General features: G+C 31.2%; 1 protein-coding gene across 1 annotated transcript; it reads left to right on the forward strand.

Annotated features, from left to right (window-relative positions):
* Positions 1-1,853: 1,853 nt before the first annotated feature.
* LOC132722811 (protein FAM124A-like) lies at positions 1,854-15,292 on the forward strand. The gene is made up of 4 exons (XM_060707383.1): positions 1,854-2,021; positions 2,462-2,607; positions 12,684-12,748; positions 13,310-15,292. Exons 2-4 carry the CDS (start codon positions 2,522-2,524, stop codon positions 14,536-14,538), a joined length of 1,380 nt encoding a protein of 459 aa, XP_060563366.1. The 5' UTR covers positions 1,854-2,021; positions 2,462-2,521; the 3' UTR covers positions 14,539-15,292.
* Positions 15,293-22,840: the final 7,548 nt, after the last annotated feature.

Here is a 22,840-nt window from a genome sequence, read left to right on the forward strand (position 1 = left end):
AGTGCAACTATATGGCAAATAAGTATTTTGTTTGGAAACTGTAACAAGATACCAATGATTAAAGTTTTGTGAAATATATATTATAGCATTTTTGAGACATAATAGGTCTTTAATTACAACTTAATATATGTATAGTATGAAAACTGCATTTATGCACATCACGAAGTTTGATTACGATGTGTACGCAACCTCTCTTTTCTATATTCAAGTATTGTTCAAACATTAACCAAACCTATGTGCTACACAAATGTTATCGGTATTTATATCTATGAATTTTATAAACATAAATGGTCTTTACAATATTAAATAGGTATAAACCATTTTATATCACTTTATAATTTACATTCCAATATGAAATGAAATTCGTCCTCTAGGACGTCACAAGAAGAGCAAATTCTTTCATTAAATGGTGTACTATTGTATTTAGTCCATAGATCAGTCTCAACTCTCAATATGTAACCTATGGATGATATTCTTAACTAAATTACACTATAACGAAATGTATTTTAACTTGAAAATAAATTGAGATATAAAACTAACATAAGGTTGAAATTTAGGGTTTGTTAATTGTTTATAAAACAGTTTATATATGTAAATGAGATTATGTACAAATTGTACAAGTCCTTGATACAGTTGTCATTCTGCATATACATTATATCGTTACAAACGTTTTATTAGAATAATCACATCATCAATTATTGTCAAATCCCTCGTGTTTGAAAATATTCTTATGACTGAAGTATTTACTATCATTAACTGTCAATTAAAACAAGTATGAAATTAGTTTTTAATTATTTAATTAATTAATTTTATAATTAATTAATTATAATTTAATTTTTATTTTTATTTTTTTTTTGCTGTATCATATTAAATATTTTCAAACTTATCTTTATTGTATATTATAGAAAACTACATTGTGTATTTAAAAGACCTGGAAGTATTTAGAACTGAATAAAACAAAGAAATCTGAATAGCGTCAGCCCATGAAATAACACATTTTTTAATTAAATATTAAACTAACATAACAACTGTAAAAAAATGATGTGGCTTTATTTTCTCAATGCAAATAAGAGAAAATCGTTATGTTTACCATACCGTGTACCCTTTAAGTTAAGAGTCCAATTTCATACACTTTTGTAACGTTTGACATTTTCTTCAAACAAAAATATTGACAAAATGAAATATTTTACGATAGATGTTTCCTACTGCATGGTATAATTTTGAAATATGCTTATTGTTTAACAAACTAAATTAATAATAAAGATTCCGGAGATAAAGCAAGTCTCCGAAATATCCATGTTTAACATGTATATAATATATATTATTACATTTTATAATACTTTTAATTCAGTTATCTTGCTTATAGTAAATCATCTTATTATTTTGATACTCTTTAAACATATTTACAGAGATTTAAATAATAATTTCATTATAATATTTTATTTACTTAAAATTTAAGTTATTATTTTTACACACGAAATATTTTTTTTTGTATTTTGAAAAAAGGAAATTAGTGTTAATTACTAAAATCCGGACAAAAGCCTTATTAACATGTTATTATACAAATTACTTCATTTTGACAAGTTTTCTAATGTCCTAATCGTCTTTTAAAAAATCAGATAACAATTTAAACAAGAGAATTGACAAATTACAATGGGTCTTATCTGGTAAAATCTCTTGTTAATTTTTAATGAAAGACAGGAAGATCTGTAAATGATACAAATTAGTTACGACCGTGTCAAACATACGCTGATCCCCGGTGCGATAAGTACACCGTGAATCGAGCGTACACCTGAGGGCGTGCTCGATTATCCGGAACGAGCGCTTAAAATACACCAGTAGCATGAATTTGTTCCATAACCATTCTAAACATGAATCGAGCGGGACGCGGTTTAATGTATTAAATTACTTATAATTTCTAAAAACGTTTTATATATTCAAATCATTTGTAAACTCCGAGAAGATAAAAAGGATAAAAAAGAACTTGAAAGAAAAATAGATTTTAAAAGAAACATTGAAAGGTACTTTGGATAATTTAACTTCTCAGTGGATTTTACAATTTATAAAATCGAATCAATGAATTTATTTTAAAACTAGAAAGCTGTTTGTATATCTACGTTAGATAGAATTGATCCTGTTTATATGGGAAGGATTTACTTTAATCCTTGTGACATTTTATTGCCTTGTTGATGAAGGATTAAAGTATTATTGTGAATAAGTAATGCAAATTTTGATAAATACGGACAGTGTTGAATATTATGAAAATTAACGCATATATATGTATACTCTGAATTGAATTCGTTTCTATAACTTTTACATATATAGAAAACTTTAATTAAATACATGTGACTCCGTGGAGGTCTAATTCTGGATTTTATCTTTGGACAGCATAACAACTCAACTTTAAAACAAAACTGTTTAAAAGTTATGCATTGAGTTTTTATATATTTTACCATGACAGGTATAAAGACAGCGTATAACAAGTTGAAAGTATTTATTTGGTGAAGTTTTATGAACTATAATGAACATGGAGACTTACCTAAGACGCACATACGCACAGAAAAAGTTGGTTGAACAAAAAGATGACTTCCCGTTCTGGGATTATAGGTAATATTCCTTTTCTTTCTTTTCATTTTAAACAGACGCTTTATTATTATCATTGCTGATGGTGGTAGTGATGGTGGTGATGATTAGGGGGATTATGATGATGATGAAGTTATTGATGATTATGTAGTTGTTGTTGTTTTTGTTGTTGTTGATGATGATGATGATGACGATAGCGGAACAACTATGTTTAGTTGCTTATTAAAGCAAATCACTTCTAATGATGATGATGATGATGATGATGATGATGATGATGATGATGATGATGATGATAGTTGGGCAACTATGTTTAATTAATTATTTAAGTAAATGACTTCAAAAGTGTCATTTTTGATCGAATACTTATTGTTCACACAACTTACAAAAACAGATAAATCAACAAATATTGACAGGTCTGTTTTCCTTGTTTCAAAATTAACTAATATCTCTTCCGTGTTCTTTTTATCTTTGTTAAATTCACAAAGATGCAGCTCTTCGCAAATATTCCTTTCATTAAAGAGACTGAAACTCCCTATAAATGTCAGTTTGAGTTCCGTTGCTATTTATCTTAACGTGTTAAACAAATCACTTACACAACTGTTTAATATACCAGTGTACAAACATGGCTGTCATTTTTACAGTATTATCTAACTTTAACTGTTCTCATTCCATTGAAATTCCATCACATCCAAGCTTCAAAGTTACGCGCGTCAAAAGTTGAAGCACGTTTAGGTCATGTGATCAAACCAGCCTCTCCAAGCTGCAAAACTTTCAAGAGTCCTGGGAAACATACGTATCTTAAACTTAACCCTTTTTTATTTGATGCGGTTAGGTTTATCTAAAAAATGGGGCTGTAAATCGGCCACACAAAGATAATAGGCTCACGATTTTTTTATTTTGAAAATGGGTGTTCATATTTCAATTTATCTTTCACGGGGTGTGCTTCTTTAAGGTTGTCATGCAATTGTTCGGAGCACGCGAGTTTTATCGTCCATTTTTGACAAGATCTCTTCCTTATGTTTCAAAACCGTAGTCATAAATTCTCTTGAGATCCAAGTCCTGTTTAATACAAAGTAGTAAAACTGCGATCTTTCACCTAGATTAGCGTTTCCCCTTTCATAATTTCAAATATTATATCAATAACTTGTTTGTATTATGATACCATTGATGTTAAAGTTGTATTTAGTTACGTAAAGGTTTTGATTGATTATCGATATACCCCGATAACTTACGTCAAGTTAACCTCACCAGCACGAATCGTTCTGCAACAGATTATTATTTGAAGTTTATTTCCATGAAAACGGACACAAATCTGAACATTATTGTACTAAGAGGGTTAAATTTATTGATACCAAATCGAGGCTCGAGGTAGGGCGAGGCTGAGTGGGGCTTTTTAAACACTTTTGGGTACTTGGCACGAAACTTATTTTCTTTTTACTTGAACTACCTGAATGGATATCGAACAAATAAATTCAATTCAATCAATTTATGCATGGCCAAAGTTTAACAGGAGAATAAGTAAACCTTTCTTTTCTTACTAATGACATACGACATGCAACGAGTTCATTTAATCGTTAAATTTTATTGATTACTCAAAGAATAGATAAAAGAGTAAAAACAGAATTCCCATTCTTAATTACGGAACTTGCAAAAATGTTTGGTATATTTCTTTTATATCTTTTCTTGGGGAACATTGAATATATTGAGTTTACTTATAATATAACAGAACAGAACAGAACATAGTTGTATAATTTATTTGACAGCTCCAAATACAAACATATATATCCGTATTTAAAATTGAGGTATTTTTTGGTATTGTATTATATGTAAATGTATCAAATTTGTTAATAACTATGTTACTATGATATTCATTTGTTAAAAGTCTAATAAACTATATATATTCTGTTTTATATCTTGGAAAGACCGCTCTCGAAACATAATTTAGTCCGATGTTTCATTTTTTCTTGCGCAAAAAAACTTTTTTTTCAAAGGTTGAATCATCATTCTGCGTGTGACAGGCTTAATTGTTAACTTAATTTACCGTATGACGGAGGAAATCCGCTAATTTTCCAATTAGACATTGTTTGTATCTTTTCTAACTCGATTTTAATTACCGAAAATCGATTTGTGTAATTACTGTCCATTTGGGTTCTTAATTGTTCTTTTTTTTATTGTTCTTTTTTGGTAATTTACGCCGTTTTGTTTATGATGTGGCTTCCGTAAGAAAGATATTACGGCACAGTAAAGGTGATTCATGTTGCGAATAGAATAAAGAAAAAAGAAAATTACAATTTGACCCAAAATAAAAAACAAACAAATGAAAGCGTGACGCAAATAAAAGAACATGACAAATCAGGAGTCAAATTTTTATAACTTAAAGCAGACAAAAAAGTACAAAAAAGATTAATTTTAACATGTCAATTTAGCAGCCTTTAAAATGTCCATAGAGGTTGATCAAATAACATGCTTATTTAGTCAGGAGTTGAAACAAGTTTTTGTCAATGTTTAACCTCTGGCCTTTTTTTAAAATTGACATTGAAGAGTAAAAATGGAGAATTGAACATCTTGCACGCCACCTAGTGTTGTAATGAATAGAGGATATATACATGTCCGCTTCAGTAATTATATTGTGACAGACGACAACCTTGTATCTCCTGTAATCAAGATCTCTTGTAATGTAAATCAAATCCATCAATGTGACATTGAATTGGTGAAAAAATCAACATTTCTACAGATATTTAAAGTATATATTCTACTTTTATAAGATCTTCAGGACCTAATATGACGGACTAACATTATAAGCGAAACCTTTAGTCGAAATAATAGAGATCATTCTGTCGTTTGCTTTAATGCTAACTTTTTATAGAAGTAGAAATATAATGCATTTAGGTCGTGAGTCGTCTTTAAATTATTCTTTTTTTCTTTTAAATTTATGGACCCTAGCAATTTTTTTAATGATTTTACAAATACAACCCGAAAATATCGTAAATTATTACTTTATTTCCATATCAAGTTATGTTTACTTTTCAAAACATAATATTGACATTTTTGTTACATGTTTCCACAGATAAGTCAGCAGTTTCAACTTTCTGTCGATTTATTTGAACAATTGAATTTCCTGTTTTAATTCGTTCAGATAAAATGAATTAAAGAGTTCACACCATTTAGTTATACTTTGCTCTCAACTTAGTAAATATACTACACTTGCAACAATAGCTTCAAAGAGAAATGTTTTTGATTCCACAATTTTTGCTAAATCATTTATTTAAGGTCAAACTTACTAAGTAAACATTGCTAATTCAGAGTTTTCGTTAAAAGTCAATAAGAATAACTACATTTACTTAATATGTTGTGTTCGGGACATCTGTGGATTTTGCCTATATATAAATATATATCTATATCTACATGCATGGGTTTAAAGAAAAGACTGAAATAGACTTATTTGAAGCCAAAACGATAAGCAAATAAAGTTTCTTTCATGTAATTTTGCCCAAGTGGTTTTTCGTTAAATTTGTTCTTTTATGTTAAAAGTCACAAAGATTATTTGCAGTCATTTTGTTTCCTTTTGGAATTATTTACACACTTTTACAACAGTGCGTCAAAATCTGTATTTATAACCGAAATAACCGTGTGTTTGATTTAATGAATTGCTGTATTTAACCTGTCCTAAATCAAAAAATTCCCATCCGGCAATCCTTTGACTTTAAAAGAACGTTTTTACATATTGAAGTAGGGTACTGGAAATACAAAACTTGTTTGCTCTTCATTTCTTAACAATCGTTTTAAAGAATTTTATTGCCAGATTATTAATATTAGGCGTGACTCTGACCTATAAATAGAGGTCTTTATAAAGCACCAATACTTATTTAATCAGTAAACATTCTAACCCTCAATTAAACCAATAAATCCAATATTTGAGACAATCCAATATTTTTGCTTTCGAGCCTCGTCACCTGTCACATGGCCTAATGCAGGGCGATGACTCATTCATCAGTTACAATTTAATAATGGTATATTACTTTATATATGTACAATGTATATTTATAATTCGAACCTTCTTAAATGATGATTGTTTTATATATTCTTTTTCTAAATAAAAATCAAATTTCTTAAAAATGATTCATACTTTGTCTACGAAAAACAACACACATGTTAACATTAGTATACTAAACCTTTGTTTGTTTAAAGCTTCAATCCCTAACAGATGTATTTCAAAAATCATCAGTCATAAGTAGAAACAATAATATATATTATATACTCATTTTCAAGTACCCAATTTTAGAACAAAACCAACAGTATATACCGTTGTTTAAATGGGTTAATTACGGCTCAATGTCGCATAAATTTATCAACACACTCATCAATGCATGTTGATGAACATCGCGGATAACGTGCTATCAATCGGATATCTTTGGTCATGATCAATTGATTAATTTAATCGTGATTAAGAATAATTCATTGCCGAGTATGAATACACCAATGAACTATTCTAGCTCCGCCGTAACTAAAATATTGAGTCGACACGATGCACATTAATTTGAAGCTCTTCAGTTTGAGTTATTAAGGCATTCAAAAAAGGCTGCACGGAGGCCCACTTAATTGGCATAAACGCTTGACTACATTGAATGAATTGTCCGTGCTCATTTGGACTTTTACGAAAACATTGACCGTTTATCAGAAATCTTTGAAATTCCATTCTCTTGACTGAATATGGAGAACCGATAAAGAATTCGGCCTATGTACCTTCGGTCATTTATTATCTATATCACGTCATTCAACCATCTTTCCATCTGAATTAATGACACCCTGAGTTTAATTCTTGAACACGCTCCATCTTTTCAAGTTACAAAACGCCCGTCCTCATTAAATTTCAATTTGATCATTGTGGCCTCCTTCGCAACAATATAAATACCCTTAAGCGTTTATTTCTATCTTTACACAAATAAGTTCTTTAGCAATTTATCTCCTTGTAACCTGCTAATTAAAAACAGATATTGACAGCTGAGAGTTTAAACTTTACACCTTCCTTTTTCTATAAAAGAAACTGGAAATCGGGCAATTAAAGCTTTTAGTGTCAATAGTTACACTTAAGAGCACCTTAAAAGGGACATGTTTTCGTAAAATATCGCAGTTTCATGCCCCTTTCATCCCAAATTACCGTTAAAAGTGTTACATTCCTACCAAACCGCTTTAAAATCTTATCTTATGACGCTGCACAAAAGCCTTTTATTTATTCAATTCATCAAAAAATCACAATGGCATCTTTAGATACAAGATAGATAATTCATGAATGCAAAGTTTTGTAGCGTTACAGAATCTGATAATATTATCAGTTGGAAACATGAAATTTAAGTCCTTGAGGCGCGAGAAGATACCATTAGATATATACATGCATTCATTAATGAACCAATATTTTAAGTTAAAATCTGCTGAACAGGGGACAAACAAATATCAAACAGGAAAAAATCTTTTTGCGTACAGAAATATAGCCTTATCTCTTATGTTACGATGCGTTCGGGAACCAACGATCTTTCTTTCCATGAACGTAAGCAGATGTTCTTATTACAACTAAAAAAGTAAAATAATTGTTTAAACAATTTCTCTATTGTCTAAAGTTTTGCCCTTTTTAAAGTTTTTTTTATCAGTTTTCCATTTCTATGAGAAAATGGGTGTAATTTTTTTGTTTAGTTAGATCTTGCTCAAACATAAAAGAGATAAATTCGGTGGAGATATTATCAATGTTTTGTCCATAGCATGCACGAGAAACTTTACATTTTGTTTTAACCGTCAGGTGGTTGGCGGTAATGATAAAAATCTAAGTTATACTTTCGTTCAAGATTTATAAACATTGTTTGGTTTGGCTTTTGAAAACTGCCATCTGTTTTCATCGGTTCTGTTAACATTTTTTACATTTCTCACATACATTTGTATTTAAATTGTTTCGCGTGAAAGTCTTTGTTTAAACCCTCACAAAGTTTAATTTACTGTATTCTAGTTAGAAAAGGTGGTTAATAACATTAACTATTTCTGTTTCGTACCTGCTCTTACATGGGAAGAAATCTGATTTTTTATATAAACATACATAAAAGCTGTCATTCATAATCAAACCTTGTTTTTAGTATTGTGCACTAATTGTTAACATTTTAAACTTACCGAAAACCTTTTATGGATGAACTTTAATTATTGAAAAAAATTATTTCGTCAGTTGATTTCATTAATATTTGAAATATGATCGATGACAAGCTGATTTTTTATGCATGTTGTCTATAATGATAATACGAACAAAGAAATTACTCAGTCTTAATTTTGAAAATAAACGTTTCATGGGAATTTGGCAGTGTGTCATGTGGTATTTCTCATTTTTAATGGTAGATATAATAATGTGTCAGACATATACATAAAGTATAATGACTATTTACTAAGTTACTAATATAGAAACGAACAATTTTTATGAGAATTGGCACGTTGACATGATTTGTTCTAAACTCTAATCTTCCCTTTCTGTGATAATCTTACTTATAAACCTATTAAAGGGCATTTAAAGATCTTTGAATAGGTTATTTTATTCTTTCATTATTTAAAATGTTTGGCTAAGGCAATAAATTAGTCACCCAACACTCGCTTTATATGCCTATACAGTACTTCGTCAAAAACTTTATTCCCCTTACCGTCCAAAATAAATTTTATTGCTTTTCCTGCTGACGTGAGTTTAATTGAAAATTGATTTTTAATGTTTTAGAATTGTAAACGAGAGTTAAATTTATCCCACCTGTTGAATTACAGAAAGCGTTTCGATAATTATATATGTAATCTGTTAAATGAACGTTTACGGCCAAATTACAATCTTTACAACTGAATAAATATTCGTCTTGAAAAAATCTACTTTTTTAGCAACCACTGTTATAAAATTTTCAAGGACAATTAAAGACCGGGTCGTTTTGCTCATAAATCTTCATTCTAAGGTATTTAAAAATCACCTTAGCGTGAATGTAAAATGTTCGCTTTTAGAATCTGTAATGTATTAAACGATCCAAAAATGAAACACGCGTGTTGCATTGCATCTCAAAAATAGCTGAAATTTGAAATCGTGAAATTCGACGCTTGTGAATGAACGGCAAAGGGAATTTGAGAAATTTCATTTTTGACATAGATGGATACATTAAAAGATTGAAAATCAAATCTGACACGCGATTAGAGGCTTTTTTTACTATAGCACCTGTTCTAACCTGAAACAATGAAGTCAGTTTTGAAAGAAGAAGTTTTATGTCCGTGTTACACGACACCCGACTTCAAACGACCTCGTGACCTCCCAGCATCTCCCCCCAGCCCGCGGCTCAAATTAAAACCAGGCTATTATTTCAGTATCAAAATTCAAGTCCTGTATTCTACATGTTGAGAATATCTAATTAGCAATGGCAAAGATTTCATTTTTTGTTAAAACTTTATCAAACACGTTGTTAAACGTATCAAAGAATGACACACAGTTGCACGTTTTAATGCAATTTCGGTTATACAAATTTGGCAACTCAAACTTGTTAGCATTTTAGTGCTTTTTTAAAGCTAAAAACTTCCCTTTTTTATTTGTAGTTATTTACATTGCCAGACGTACCATACATAATGTAATCAACATTTGTAAAGCGTATCTACCACTCTAATTTCAAACACAAAACAGTATTTTAAAGACCCTATTAAAACTTCAAGAGTAAATATAAAATAGAAATTTAAAAGTTTGTTTATGTTTAGGATTTGTACCTCAAAAATCGTTCAAATACGTATAATATGTACAAGTGTTCCTTGACAGGGCGTATTTGCTTGCCAATTTTTTATATTTATGGACCTCTGTTGATTAGAAATACAAATATTTGAACAAGAAGTAAAGTCCTCATTAGAACTTTTACAAAAAAATAAAGACATAATACCCCGGGTAAAACGTATCCAGTCTGCCCTAAGTTTACACTACGTTAAACATGTTTATTTACATTTAATTTAATTTGCAAAGCGTGCACTTTTCAGCCTACTAATCAATTTAAAGTTTACCCCAGAATAGACGCTTGACAGTAATGAAAAATCGAACCGCCTCTGTGACTTAATTCATTTTTTCAAGTACAAAAATAAGTCAAACGGCTAAAATATTAACGTTGTTTGTTTGTAAATAAACATTGAACTTAAAATAGTACTGAAATTGGCACGAGTAGCGCATAAATTGTGGATAATTTACGGTCAACTCCGTACGTCTTACTGTGCCAAAAACAACTGATGTTTTACGATGAAAAGCAGTTAAATCTTTCATTTTGTAAGTAAATTGCCTTTTGAAATCTACTACAAAACCTACGTGTGTCTGAACCGAAATTTCGGTGCAAACATTGAATTAAACGCTAATTAACCCAAAAGAGAGTGTTTCAAAAGAAAAAAGTCCATTTTGGTAAAGATGTTTTTCAAAAGCATACGCTAATCAGTGTATATCAAACATTTAATTCTATGATGATCAAACTGATTTTAATAACCACTTCAGATCAATTGACGTGCCCTTTAATATTAATAGCAAATAAAAAATATGATGGCGAAGGGAGCGGATTTTGTAGTTATATTTACAAAACTTGAAAGTTTAATTGGAGGCTTCAAACGAGCTTAAATGAATGGCAATAAATATATGATAACCGGTTATCAAATTAAAGCAAATACGATGGATTATTTCAAAGACTAAAGTTGAGCATCTGCTATTTGTTTTTGTGCCCTTTGTGGTTAATAGAATACTTTGGGTCACATTGCGAAATTGGCGCCACTAATATGATATTTTGGTATTCAGACGACAGTTATTTCAGATCTCCCCTTGTTTTATCAATTGATTCATAATTTACAATGTCTAGTCCTGTAGTAGAACGAGTCAATTAAAAGATTGATTAATTAAAACAACTATACTAGCAAAGTACGATTAATAACAATAGTAACGATTTAATGTTGATAATGAATATAGATGTCGCCACATGTTATCTGAAAATCAAGATCACAATAAATTCACGAAATTCTTATTTTGCCTACACGATGGTTGATAAACAAACACTTGTATACTCCGATCTAGTAGGATAATAAGATTTATAATTTATGTATAAGGCGTAATTACGTTACTTAAGTACAAATTTAATCAGTAAAACAAAGATGAACTACGCAACAAGGTGATAATCTTGTTATATTTTGACCGTATTCGACCTAGCATGATATTAATATTTCTAGGGGTACCATTTACAATTTAAGTTCAGGTTTCACGCAACTGTTTCGAATATAGGGCACTATTATTTCCTACACACCTAAATTAGAGTGAATATTTAATAATCGTTTTGGCAATTAACAACAAAATCCTCCATACATTCAGTTCATTGCGTGCTAACTGTAATTATATAATATATATATATATGAATATACAAATATATGCTTACATTTTGTTCAGTAAATTTCGGCGTCTTTTTTTTGTAAAGCTTTTTTTCAGTCTGACATTCATTACATTTTTTACCGGCTGACCTATAGATGACTCTTTCGTCCGTCTCCGGGTTTCATATAAGTTTGTTACAAAGAAAAAAATAATGTATTACAAACAGCAACATTGGTGAACATGTAATTGTACATCTGTTCTTTTTCTTGTCATTTTGTATTATAACCACCTACGTCAGACGTGACTGTCATGTCTAATTAGCTGACGTCTTAATTAAAAAAGCTGCATCGTCACTGGAGTAACGAAACAACAAACAATGAGTCTTCATTTATTTGATTGGTTTTAAAAAATGACAATAACGATTCTTTGATAGGAGAAGAAAATACATATGTAATAATGATCATTAATATTTTAAAAGCAATAAAAATGTGTAATAAAATCATGGATAAAAGGGGAAAATAGCATTGAAGAAATTTTATATACATTTCAATTATGAAGAGTAAAAAGTTAATAATGCATTTTGGCCTCTTTAATAAACTTGGGCGCAAAGCTGCACCCTGTTTAGCGCCAATTCGTATTATTTTAAAGTAAAGTTTGATTTTCCATACATAAACTTATTTACATACTTGTACTAAAGATATAAATTTAACATTTGCTTTCTTTGCTCTTTCAGGTCCAGACGGGGTGCTTTTTCCAGCTCGAATTCCAGCCTGGCATCAAGCAATTCATCATGTGACGGTATGTACAAATTCATTATGTCTTTTTTACTTCATGGTTTACTTCAATTTTCCGGCTGGGAGGACGGTTTTCTTTCTTTTCTTTCTTTCTTTCTTTCTTTCTTTCTTTCTTTCTTTACATAATCTTATGTGTACAATTAGACTTACATAATTTTATAATAAACTTTTTTGTGCATTTTTATCACCTTACATACCAAGTTTTCGGCAAAAACTGATATAATCAATTTTTAATTAAATCTAAGAAAACATGTAAAATCTGATTACAGAATAATGACATTTAAGTTTGTTGAATAGGCAAAATAATTATTAAATATTCGACAGACTGATAAAATACTTTCGTCTTATTTCATATTCTTTGATGTTTCATAATACATGTAAATGTTTTTGTATATCTGAATTAAAAGAAATCGTTAGACGCTTACAAATGATCTGTATGCAAATGAAAAACATTTTACTGGGTATAGTTTATATCAGACGCTAAATTGTAATGAAAGTTTTGCAAAAAATCTTTATCGTTATGTGGATGTTATTTTTAATGCATTATATCCTAATGTCGTTACAGGAAGCAGTATTTCATCAATAAGTTCAAGGTCAGATACCGCTGGTGAAATTATCAGTATCTCAGAGCACTCTGACACAGATTCTCTTTTGCCGCTAGAGCAGCAGAAAATGACAATTCAACTTCTCACAGACACACACGAGATTTCAGCAATGGAGGACGTGTACCAACCAATCATAAACTGGATAGATCCCGATTTACATGTTCTAAAAATAACTGACAAATCAGAATCTTTAGACAACGCCTTTACGTCATTATCAGATATCAGTGCACAGATTCCAAGTATGGCGATAATGGTGTTTTTACAAGAAGACGGCATGGTTGGTTTCGAAAGAATTCAGACAATGAAAAGATATTTTGAGAAATCACCATGGAAATTTCATCATTCGGAGCAAGTGAATCGTGGTGCAATAAACCCATATCCCTACAATAGTCAGGACTTCTATTACACGTCGGAGGACCTTCCATTGTGGGCTGTGCGACAAGTTCACACCGGAAAAGAGTTCTTCCGCACAGTATTATTTGTTAAAGATACAAATTGGCAATCAATGATGCAGTTTTATAAACTTATTCTAGGCAGCGAACCGGATGTTAAACGAGAAGACTTTTGTTTATTCACCGTTTCATCTTTTCATAACTTTAACATTCAGCTTGCTCTAAAGAAATTACAAGTGGATACAAAACCACGTGTATTGGACAGTGTAAGACTTCAATTTCTTGTCAATGACATAAGCAATATTGTTTCCCTTCTTCCAAACGTGTGTCGGCCATTATCCGATACGCGCTGGGAAACAACGGACAATGACGGAAACGTTATTGTCTTGGAAACACCCAGAATTCAATGCAACAGTACGTTCAGTGACAAGTGTTCATTGTCAGACAGAAGCTCTTTATCTGGAAGAAGCTCTTTAGGAAGGCAAAGTTCTTTCATTCAAAATTCAAACGAAGCATTAGTAGTAAATGACCACGCTAGAAGAAGGACAGATTCTAGGAGGAAATGTCCCGAGCAAACTGAGAGAGCAAGGTCGTATCTTGGCGACGATAAAATCTTACAAAAGATTAAAATGGACAACCTTTTATTTAAAGAAAATACAATGAAAGCTATTAAAGAGAAACATATTCATTTGGATGAAAATCATCTTGACAGTGGACATAAAGAAAACATTGTTGGAAATAAGAACAATATGGTAGACATTCCTAAACCTGAACCAATGAAAAGTTTTTATGTTTAATGTCTCTCGCAGTATTATAAAACCTCCCATAAATATTTACACAGACTTTGAATGTTTATTATCTTGCCATTTGTTTCATTATACTGTTGTTGACAACAGACTGTCGTACACACATATCCTTTTTCTTTCTTTAACCATTTTTCAACTTGATTGTTTCATGGACATTTGTATTTCTGTTAATAGTTTCTTTCGCAATGTCTTTCCAGGGATGTAGATATCTATGTCTCTGGTCCTTCCTATTTAAGTTTTGTATCTTCAGCTTGGTTGTAATGTATTTGTTTAACACTTTACCCCTGTTACATTAATTTATCAGAATCTCGGAAATGCCTGTTGACTTTATCAGAAACAACTGTCTTATGAAATGTTCCGGCAAATTAAATCGTGGATACTCTGCTTTTTTTAATGTATGAGAAATAAGAAAGGCACATATGTTTGCAGCAAATATCTATGGGGCTAGCGATTTGAGTAACTTTAACAATACATGTTCATTTTCCGTGCGAGCATCTAGACATTGTGGTCAGTATTAAGTTTTAAATAGAAACTAATTTGTATGCATTGATTTTAAAATCACGTGCATGGGTACACTATTTGTAAATTTTTATTGATATTAGAATATGGTGCACGGGTTTATCTCTTATGAAAGCATATCTGTGATATATCAGTCAATGATATTTAAATTGTGTTTGTACATTGTAAATGTGTATGTTCAATAATGTTTATAGTGCAATATGAGTATATAAATGATAAAACACTATTTGAATCTCTCTTCTTTAATTCCCTTTTTTTAATTTCACAAATAACTTGTTAATAATAGTCAATCATGTATATGGTAAACAGGTTAACAACTTATGTTACTTTATAGCTTTATGCTGATTTGTCAAATCTAGTTAAATCCAAAAAATATGAAAATTCCATTAGATATTTATTTATACATTGCTCTCTTAATGTATTGGCGTCATCAATAGTAATAACACTTGCCCCTCACCGTTGTGGGTTCGAATCTCGAGAGGGACTTTGGATTCTTTGATGTGATGAAGCTATCCAACTAGCTTACGGGAAGTCGGTGGTTCTACTCAGATGCCCGTTCGTGTCTGCAATAATGCACGGAAGGGCACCTGAGGTATTCCTCCACCAGTAAAGCTGGAACGTCTTCATATCACATGTATTGTGTCGTAAAACCCAAACAAACAAACAAATGATAATACAATATACATGTACAATATAAGTCGAATTAAGTATCATACTTACGTCCGTTACCAAATTTCCTAATTCGGACGGAACCCTTATTTGAATATAATGCTATAAGATATGTTATTTCTGAATTATGACAGAGATACCTAGCATAAAACCCTTAGTGTCCTTGCACACAACATTATGCAAGAATTCGTAAAATTATCAACGTCTGCTTTATTATTCAAACTTTCAGTAGGTAGTTGGGTCTCTGTTCGTTTAGCGTTGCTGTGCACCGTAAATTATTCGCAGGGGGTCACAAAATTCTGTTTGTTCAACATAATCTGTTATGGTAGATTTACACATTTTTAAGAAAAAAAGTATATAATATAGAGCAAGTCATATGTCAAGAGATTAGCTAAAGAAAGAAATCCGTACAATCTCCCGTAGTTTGTTACCAAACTCTGCCTGGGCTAAATCCTAAAGTATTATCTGCTCCAGGTTTTATTTGTCGCCCGGTGTCTGCTGTGAGAATCAGCTTGGTGTGATTTTAAGTCAAAATCGAATTTCATTAAACAATAACCCTTCAATCAGCATTAGTGTCAGGTCGTTATAAAACCTGTGTGAACCTTAATAAAACTGCCAAACTTATATTAAATACAACAACTAAGCCACTTAATATCCATTGATCAACCATTAAAAAAGCTCTAAAACGCAGAAGTTAATATCTAAAACGTAATCTCCGGGAATTACGAACGTAAGCTCGGCCTGATCATTTACGTATTAACATTAATGCTTGAATTGACAAAAATTAAGCCGTCTGCCAAGACAAATATTTATGAAATAGTGATAAATCGTTTGGTGAAATGATATAAAAGGTGAGAAATAGTTCGTTAGAAAGTAATGCGATTGGCTGAAACGATATCTACGGAAAAAAAATATTTGAAGTATTTAAAAAAAACACACACACAAAAAAACCTTAAAATTCGTGTGAACTGGTTTGTCCTATTCTGGTGAATTTGTGAGTAATGCTGTGTCAGATCAATTCGATCAAGCCCGATCAAGTCATCGGGTACCGGTCTAGCTCGGTCTACATCGAATAAATTTTTTTAAAATATTTTTTACGGAACTAACATTACCTATCCTCCTCATTTTTGTATTTCTACTGAAAAATCCCGATCAGAGATCACTCAGTTCTGAATGTAAAATGTAAAAACGTTTCATTTCTCTTAAGATGACTACTTTTTGAGTCGAAAAAGCATCTTACCCCTGATGGGAACCGAACCCACGGCCTACGGATTAAGCTCTATAAACTATGGTGGCTGATTTGTGCCTTGTCGTGTTTTCGTCCGGCGCCCTGTAACATGGCACAAATCAGCCACCACATCCAACAAGAATCTTTCGTTTCTAACGCTAACGTATACAGCCTACAAATGAGCATTTGCCAAGAACTTCGATAACGTGCGTTGCATTACTATACTTTTTTTTCATTTATTCTTTCCATTTTATTATGAGGGACGTCGAATATTGGTATCCCAGAAACGGACCAGTGTAAACCGGTATTCATCCTGGTTTTTATGAAAACATTTTAAGGATAAAAATTTTATGTGAAAGCATTTCAAGAATTCACTTATCGAAAGTTTCGTTTTTATTGAAGAAAAAAGGAGACATGTTCCTATTAGTTTATCATATTTCGTTTCAGTGTCCTGTATACGTACATAATCCAAGTGAAATATTCAACACAGAAACCGGGAATTTTAAGACAAAGACATCGTAACTAAAACGTAATGATGGCATAATTCTGTGATTCTATACGATTGCGTAAAAGCAACACTCCTTCAAATTCATGCTATTTTCATGAAAATTTTGAAAATGTGTTTATAATGTGTTTTAAAGTATAATATTGAGAAATAACCAAATTTACACACTATCATTGGAACTTACAACCCACTTAAATTACAAAAAGAGGACAAACTATGCAAAAATAGCCCTTTCTGCGTTAGTAACGCAGTAGAAATATAATTATAATTACTGAAAAATCATTCAATAATCGCACATAACATGTAATTTATTACTTGAATCTAAAATCTTTTTACTTTTCCTAAAATCTAATTACATTTTTTTTCAAATTTATTTTATTTAAATATTCAATTGGAGGCATGCAGCTTTAAAATGATTTTTAACAAAATGTACAATTTTCTTTATCCATCCAATGTATCAAGTTAACATAAATTGTCTCTTAAAATATTAATGATGTGCTATTTTTACATACATGTGAACTGCAAAACAGTAATCTAAACATTGTTTAAAATGCGGAGATACGAGCTTCGTAAATAAAGAAAATAACATATTGAACATGTTTTATTTCTAATATCACCAGCTTATGCACGATAACATTGTTTTAAGATATATCTCATAGACAATTATATTTTATAAAGGAAGTAAAATGATTTATTGCTAAATGCATTTTTTTTTTATCGTTTTGTGTGAACTTAAGTGTTTTCAAATCTGTACTGGCGCCTTCGGGCTTTTATAAAGAATTCACTACACGTCAATATCGTAATATTTGTATATGATAATATCAAAACCTTTATCAAAACCTATTAACAAAATATATATTTAACTAGTGTTTTACTGATTCTACATAAATCAGAGATCTCTATCTTCCTTTTCTTACACTTTGTGAGAAAATGGACATTGTCTTTTTAATATATACTATTTAAAGTATACATAAAGTTTAATCTAAATACGGTGTCAGACATTGTAAGGTAAATAAATAGTTTATTAAGATATATATAAATATAAATACTGTGTACTACGGTATTTAATCGTATATAAGGGGACTTATTTTATTTTCAATGCAGTGATTTGTAAAGATTTCAAACAAGGATAAGATTTTTTGATCAGATAAAGATTTTCATAAAAACTTAATCGCATCGTACGCTAAAAAACTGTGGGAAATATAAGTTTATAATAAAAAAAAACTTACAATAGTCGGAAAAACACATTGTTATTTTGTTTCATGTAGTAGAAATTAGGCATTGCCCGGTTTGAAAAAAAATCTTAATAGACAATAGAAATTTTAAGCAGCTATAATAACCTGCATGTATATAATTTAATGAAGAATTAGTTATCCAACAGTTTATATTATAGTTATACTGTCCGTTATACATATTTTAGATTTACTTTCGTTTATGAAAACTACTGCATGCGATTTCTGATAAAAATAATTCAGTTTTTGTCTCAAATCAGGGTCTTTCAAATAGATTCTATTTGAAAGACCCTGCTCAAATGTATGCAAAATAGACAAAAACAGAATCCCTTAAGAACGGAAAAACGGCAAAATTGAAAAATGTTGTAGGTTCGGTTTGATTGAGCCTGTTCATGGACGGTGCTACTGTCCTCACCCCTTAGCACCGGCTTTAGCAGAGCTCAACATTACGTTCGTTCAATTTCATAAAAAGCCGAGTAAGATTCCTATGCAATAGAATTCGTGTGACCTTAACGAGAAAACAATGGGCGGAACTCAATAAAATGTAATTTTGAAAGGGACTCAAAGGTCAGAAGCCTGCATATCACATACAAGACGTCAAAAGACAAATTTAAAAAGCAGAGGTGGTGCTGATATTTAAGTAGGAATACTGTAAAACATTGAGAAAAAACGTTTTTAAAATTGACTTCATTTCACTACCGGCAAGGATCTGATGTATTATGGGACTGTTTGTTTAACGCTATTAAAACTGATTTTGGATATTGGCCATAAAAGTATAAATTTTGCACTGCATGTTACTATATATCCTTAATTTCTGAGTTCTGGAAATGCTATTTTTTAATGCCACGCACTTTATCGTTATGTTCGGTGACATTTTTTTTTAAATCTTAGGTAACCAAACGTATCAATCGTAGAAAACAAAAATCTTAATTGGCAAAGTCGATGAGGCAGAATTGATCGTCATGTTAAAGACGAACGTATGACATAACGCGAGAAAACGTACTTTCATGAAATAAACTATATGCATTTTTTAGTTTGGCAAGTGTATTGCATATACATTATACAGTCCCATTCTAGTTCTCACTCAAAGAGTTTCCAGTGAGTGTTGAATATTGATATCGGTTACATTTTTGTTCATATTTGATTTGACTTCATTTTGCAACATGCGATGATAAAACACGTGAGAGGCAAAGATCAATGAGGTCATGTAAACGCATGCGTGTCTGAATTTCCGGTGGTAATGAGCATGCGCAACACGCAGCAGAGCGGATAAATTCATCACAATACAGAAATGGAAAATTACGTGTAATTAGGTAATATAAAACTTGAAATAAAGCATCATTTTACGCTAATTTACCTTTGATCTTGTTAATAAAAGCTTATAACACGCATTGGTAAAGATTAGAATTAGAAATAAAATCTAGTTTAGTAACCGAATTACGCCATTTAAGGTAATTTACGCCCGCTAATGGCCGAACTATATATTTATCCTGAAATCGAACTTGTTTTGTTAGGAGCGATTAAATGTGAAATAAACCCAGAAACACATTACCATTCTCCATGATATAAATGAGTTAATACGGTAATAAATTACATAATTACAACAACGATATACTGTACGTGTATTTATTTAAAACTACTTACTGTTATATATTTCACTTTTTAGGTATACCGAGTACCAGAATGACCCTGATATGTTTAAATGACAACTTTCCACATATAATGATAAGATGATCCCTGGTTTTTCACTAACTATATTTTCAGGCAAGTCCAGGCACCCTAAAGAAAAAACCTTCCGCTAGGTGGATTGCTTACACACATTAAAGAATTCAAAGTTCCTGCAGGAATTCGAACACAAGCGGTGAGGGGGAAAGTGATTCGAAAACTCGGCGGCGACCATATCTACTCGGCTCCGAGAAATGTTCTAATGTTCTAGTAACATTTATTTTAAAAGACACATCTATACTGCTGATTGTTTGTTACTGTTGTCATCAATTGATATTGTGTTTGTTTTCGGTATGTCGTTCGACCATTTGGTCAGTTAGTGACAGTGTTGGTGATGATGATAGTGAACTTTTTATATTCTTATAAACAATAAGGGATAGCTTGAAATCTGTGGTAGATAAGCTTAACATAACTTTAATTTATAGTCAGTTGCAAAAGAAAATGTGCACTTGGTTACTTGGTAATTCTATATACACAGGTGATCAAAAGGTGGTAAATTTAGTCCCAAAATATACATATATACCTTGAATTTACAATGGTTAATCTTGTGTAATTATCAGAATTCATGTAAATAACGAAAGGGTGAAAAGTCAAAGTTACAGAAAGGTGATTATTTAACGATTTTTATCACGTGACCATTAATCGGTATCTGTAGCGTTCATCTCATCTGTAGATCAACGAGTGTGCGGAACTGCATGGCCTGACGCAACGCCAAATGGACTTTGGTTTGAATGATGTTCCTTTCAAAAATTCAAGTACTGAAGGCAAAAAACGCCTTTCCATCACTTCTGCAACTTTAATTTTTCATCCCTCAGCCGTTTTCACGTAACCGAATTTCTGATAATGATCAAATTTTAATTAATTTGTAAACCATCGCATGGTCAATACCTTCCAAATATGCCGATACTTTGTTTAAATAAAAATCCAAATTTCCCTCTTACCAAGTGCACACTTTCTTATGCAGCTAAGTATATTTACTTAAGCACATTTGTTAAGAAAGTTAGAAACTTATTTAATCCTCTTCCTGAAACTAACCAATACTGGGTAATATAAGGGGAACCATGGTATTGGCCCCAATATGGTTCAAACCCACGACAGTTGGGTTAAGAGTTTGACACCTAAATCAATACGCCACCGCTCTCCATCGAAAATTTAGACCTATAGACCTAGTTTTCCAATTATGATTAAGAAATATGGTCGTTTATTCAAATGTTAAAATTTCAAGAGTAAGAATTGATTTACTATGTTGCAAAATTACACTTGTTTCATAACATAATGCTTGCTTTTACTTTGACGACGTTAGATTCTTATTTAAACGATCTTAATGATTTTAAAATCGTCCAGAGAATAAGATCAAATATGATAGCGCGTGAAATGTTTATTTATTCTAGCTTTTCCTTTCATGTAAGGAATCTGGTCTTATTTATTTATAACAATTAATGTTTGAGCTCAAATTGCTTTAAAGAACTATGCTGTATAAAATTGGTCACGTGACTTTTAAAAGAAAACGAGAATGAAAAGCAGTTAGTGAGACAAGAATCTTTGTTGAATTAGCGTTCTCTATCCATATATTCAGGGATAAGTTATTTTACACTTGAGCTAATATTTATATTGACTTCTCCCTCAGATTTGATAGTTATGAATACATACTTCATTTTCAAAAGATAAACATTCCTTTCTTCATGCGCGTGCTTGATAGAATCATGGTCTATTTTCTTTGTGGACAAATAATGACCGCAATTACACTGCAAATAACAAGTGCTTTTTATAACATTATATACCCACAAATCTCTGATAGAGTTAAAATGTTACAAGTTTAACAATGAAAAAATAAATCAAAACGTTTCCATTTAATAACACTTAATGTTCGTGTTTGTTTGGCCTAGTTGTTTATTGTTAACTTAAATAATACTTATTCTCATTAAGTAAAACCATATTTGAGCCGTGTCACGACAAAACAACATAATGGGTTTGCGACCAGCATGGATCCAGACCAGCCTGCGCATCCGCGCAGTCTGATCAGGATCCATTCTGTTCGCTTACAAATCCTATTACAAGTAGAGAAACTGATAGCAAACAGCATGGATCCTGATCAGACTGCGCGAACGCGCAGGCTGGTCTGGATCCATGCTGGTCGCAAATCCATTATGTTGGTTTTGTCGTGACGCGGCTCATTTGTATATCAAATTATACTATATATACATACCATAGATAACGGTTAATGAAACACAGGGATACATTTCCCTGGTGAATATTGGTAGATCTAAATATCATCAATTGTTTTTGTTATTGAAATACTAAAAATGTAAGATTTTCAAATAACATGACGTCACATAGCCATGAAAACAAACACAAATGATATATAACAGTGGAAACAGGCGGAGTCACGTGATAGCATTATTCATAGAGTCATGC

The sequence above is a fragment of the Ruditapes philippinarum genome, unplaced genomic scaffold (assembly GCF_026571515.1).
Source record: "Ruditapes philippinarum isolate M1 unplaced genomic scaffold, ASM2657151v2 ctg738_1_1_1_1, whole genome shotgun sequence".
Taxonomy (NCBI): domain Eukaryota; kingdom Metazoa; phylum Mollusca; class Bivalvia; order Venerida; family Veneridae; genus Ruditapes; species Ruditapes philippinarum.

Bases quoted from the DNA above. Each gene is read 5' to 3' on its own strand.
- LOC132722811 (XM_060707383.1), top strand. From the start codon at position 2,522: ATGAACATGGAGACTTACCTAAGACGCACATACGCACAGAAAAAGTTG. The intron at 2,608-12,683 runs GTAATATTCCTT...TTGCTCTTTCAG, and splicing joins TTCCCGTTCTGGGATTATAG to GTCCAGACGGGGTGCTTTTT. The intron at 12,749-13,309 runs GTATGTACAAAT...ATGTCGTTACAG, and splicing joins AAGCAATTCATCATGTGACG to GAAGCAGTATTTCATCAATA.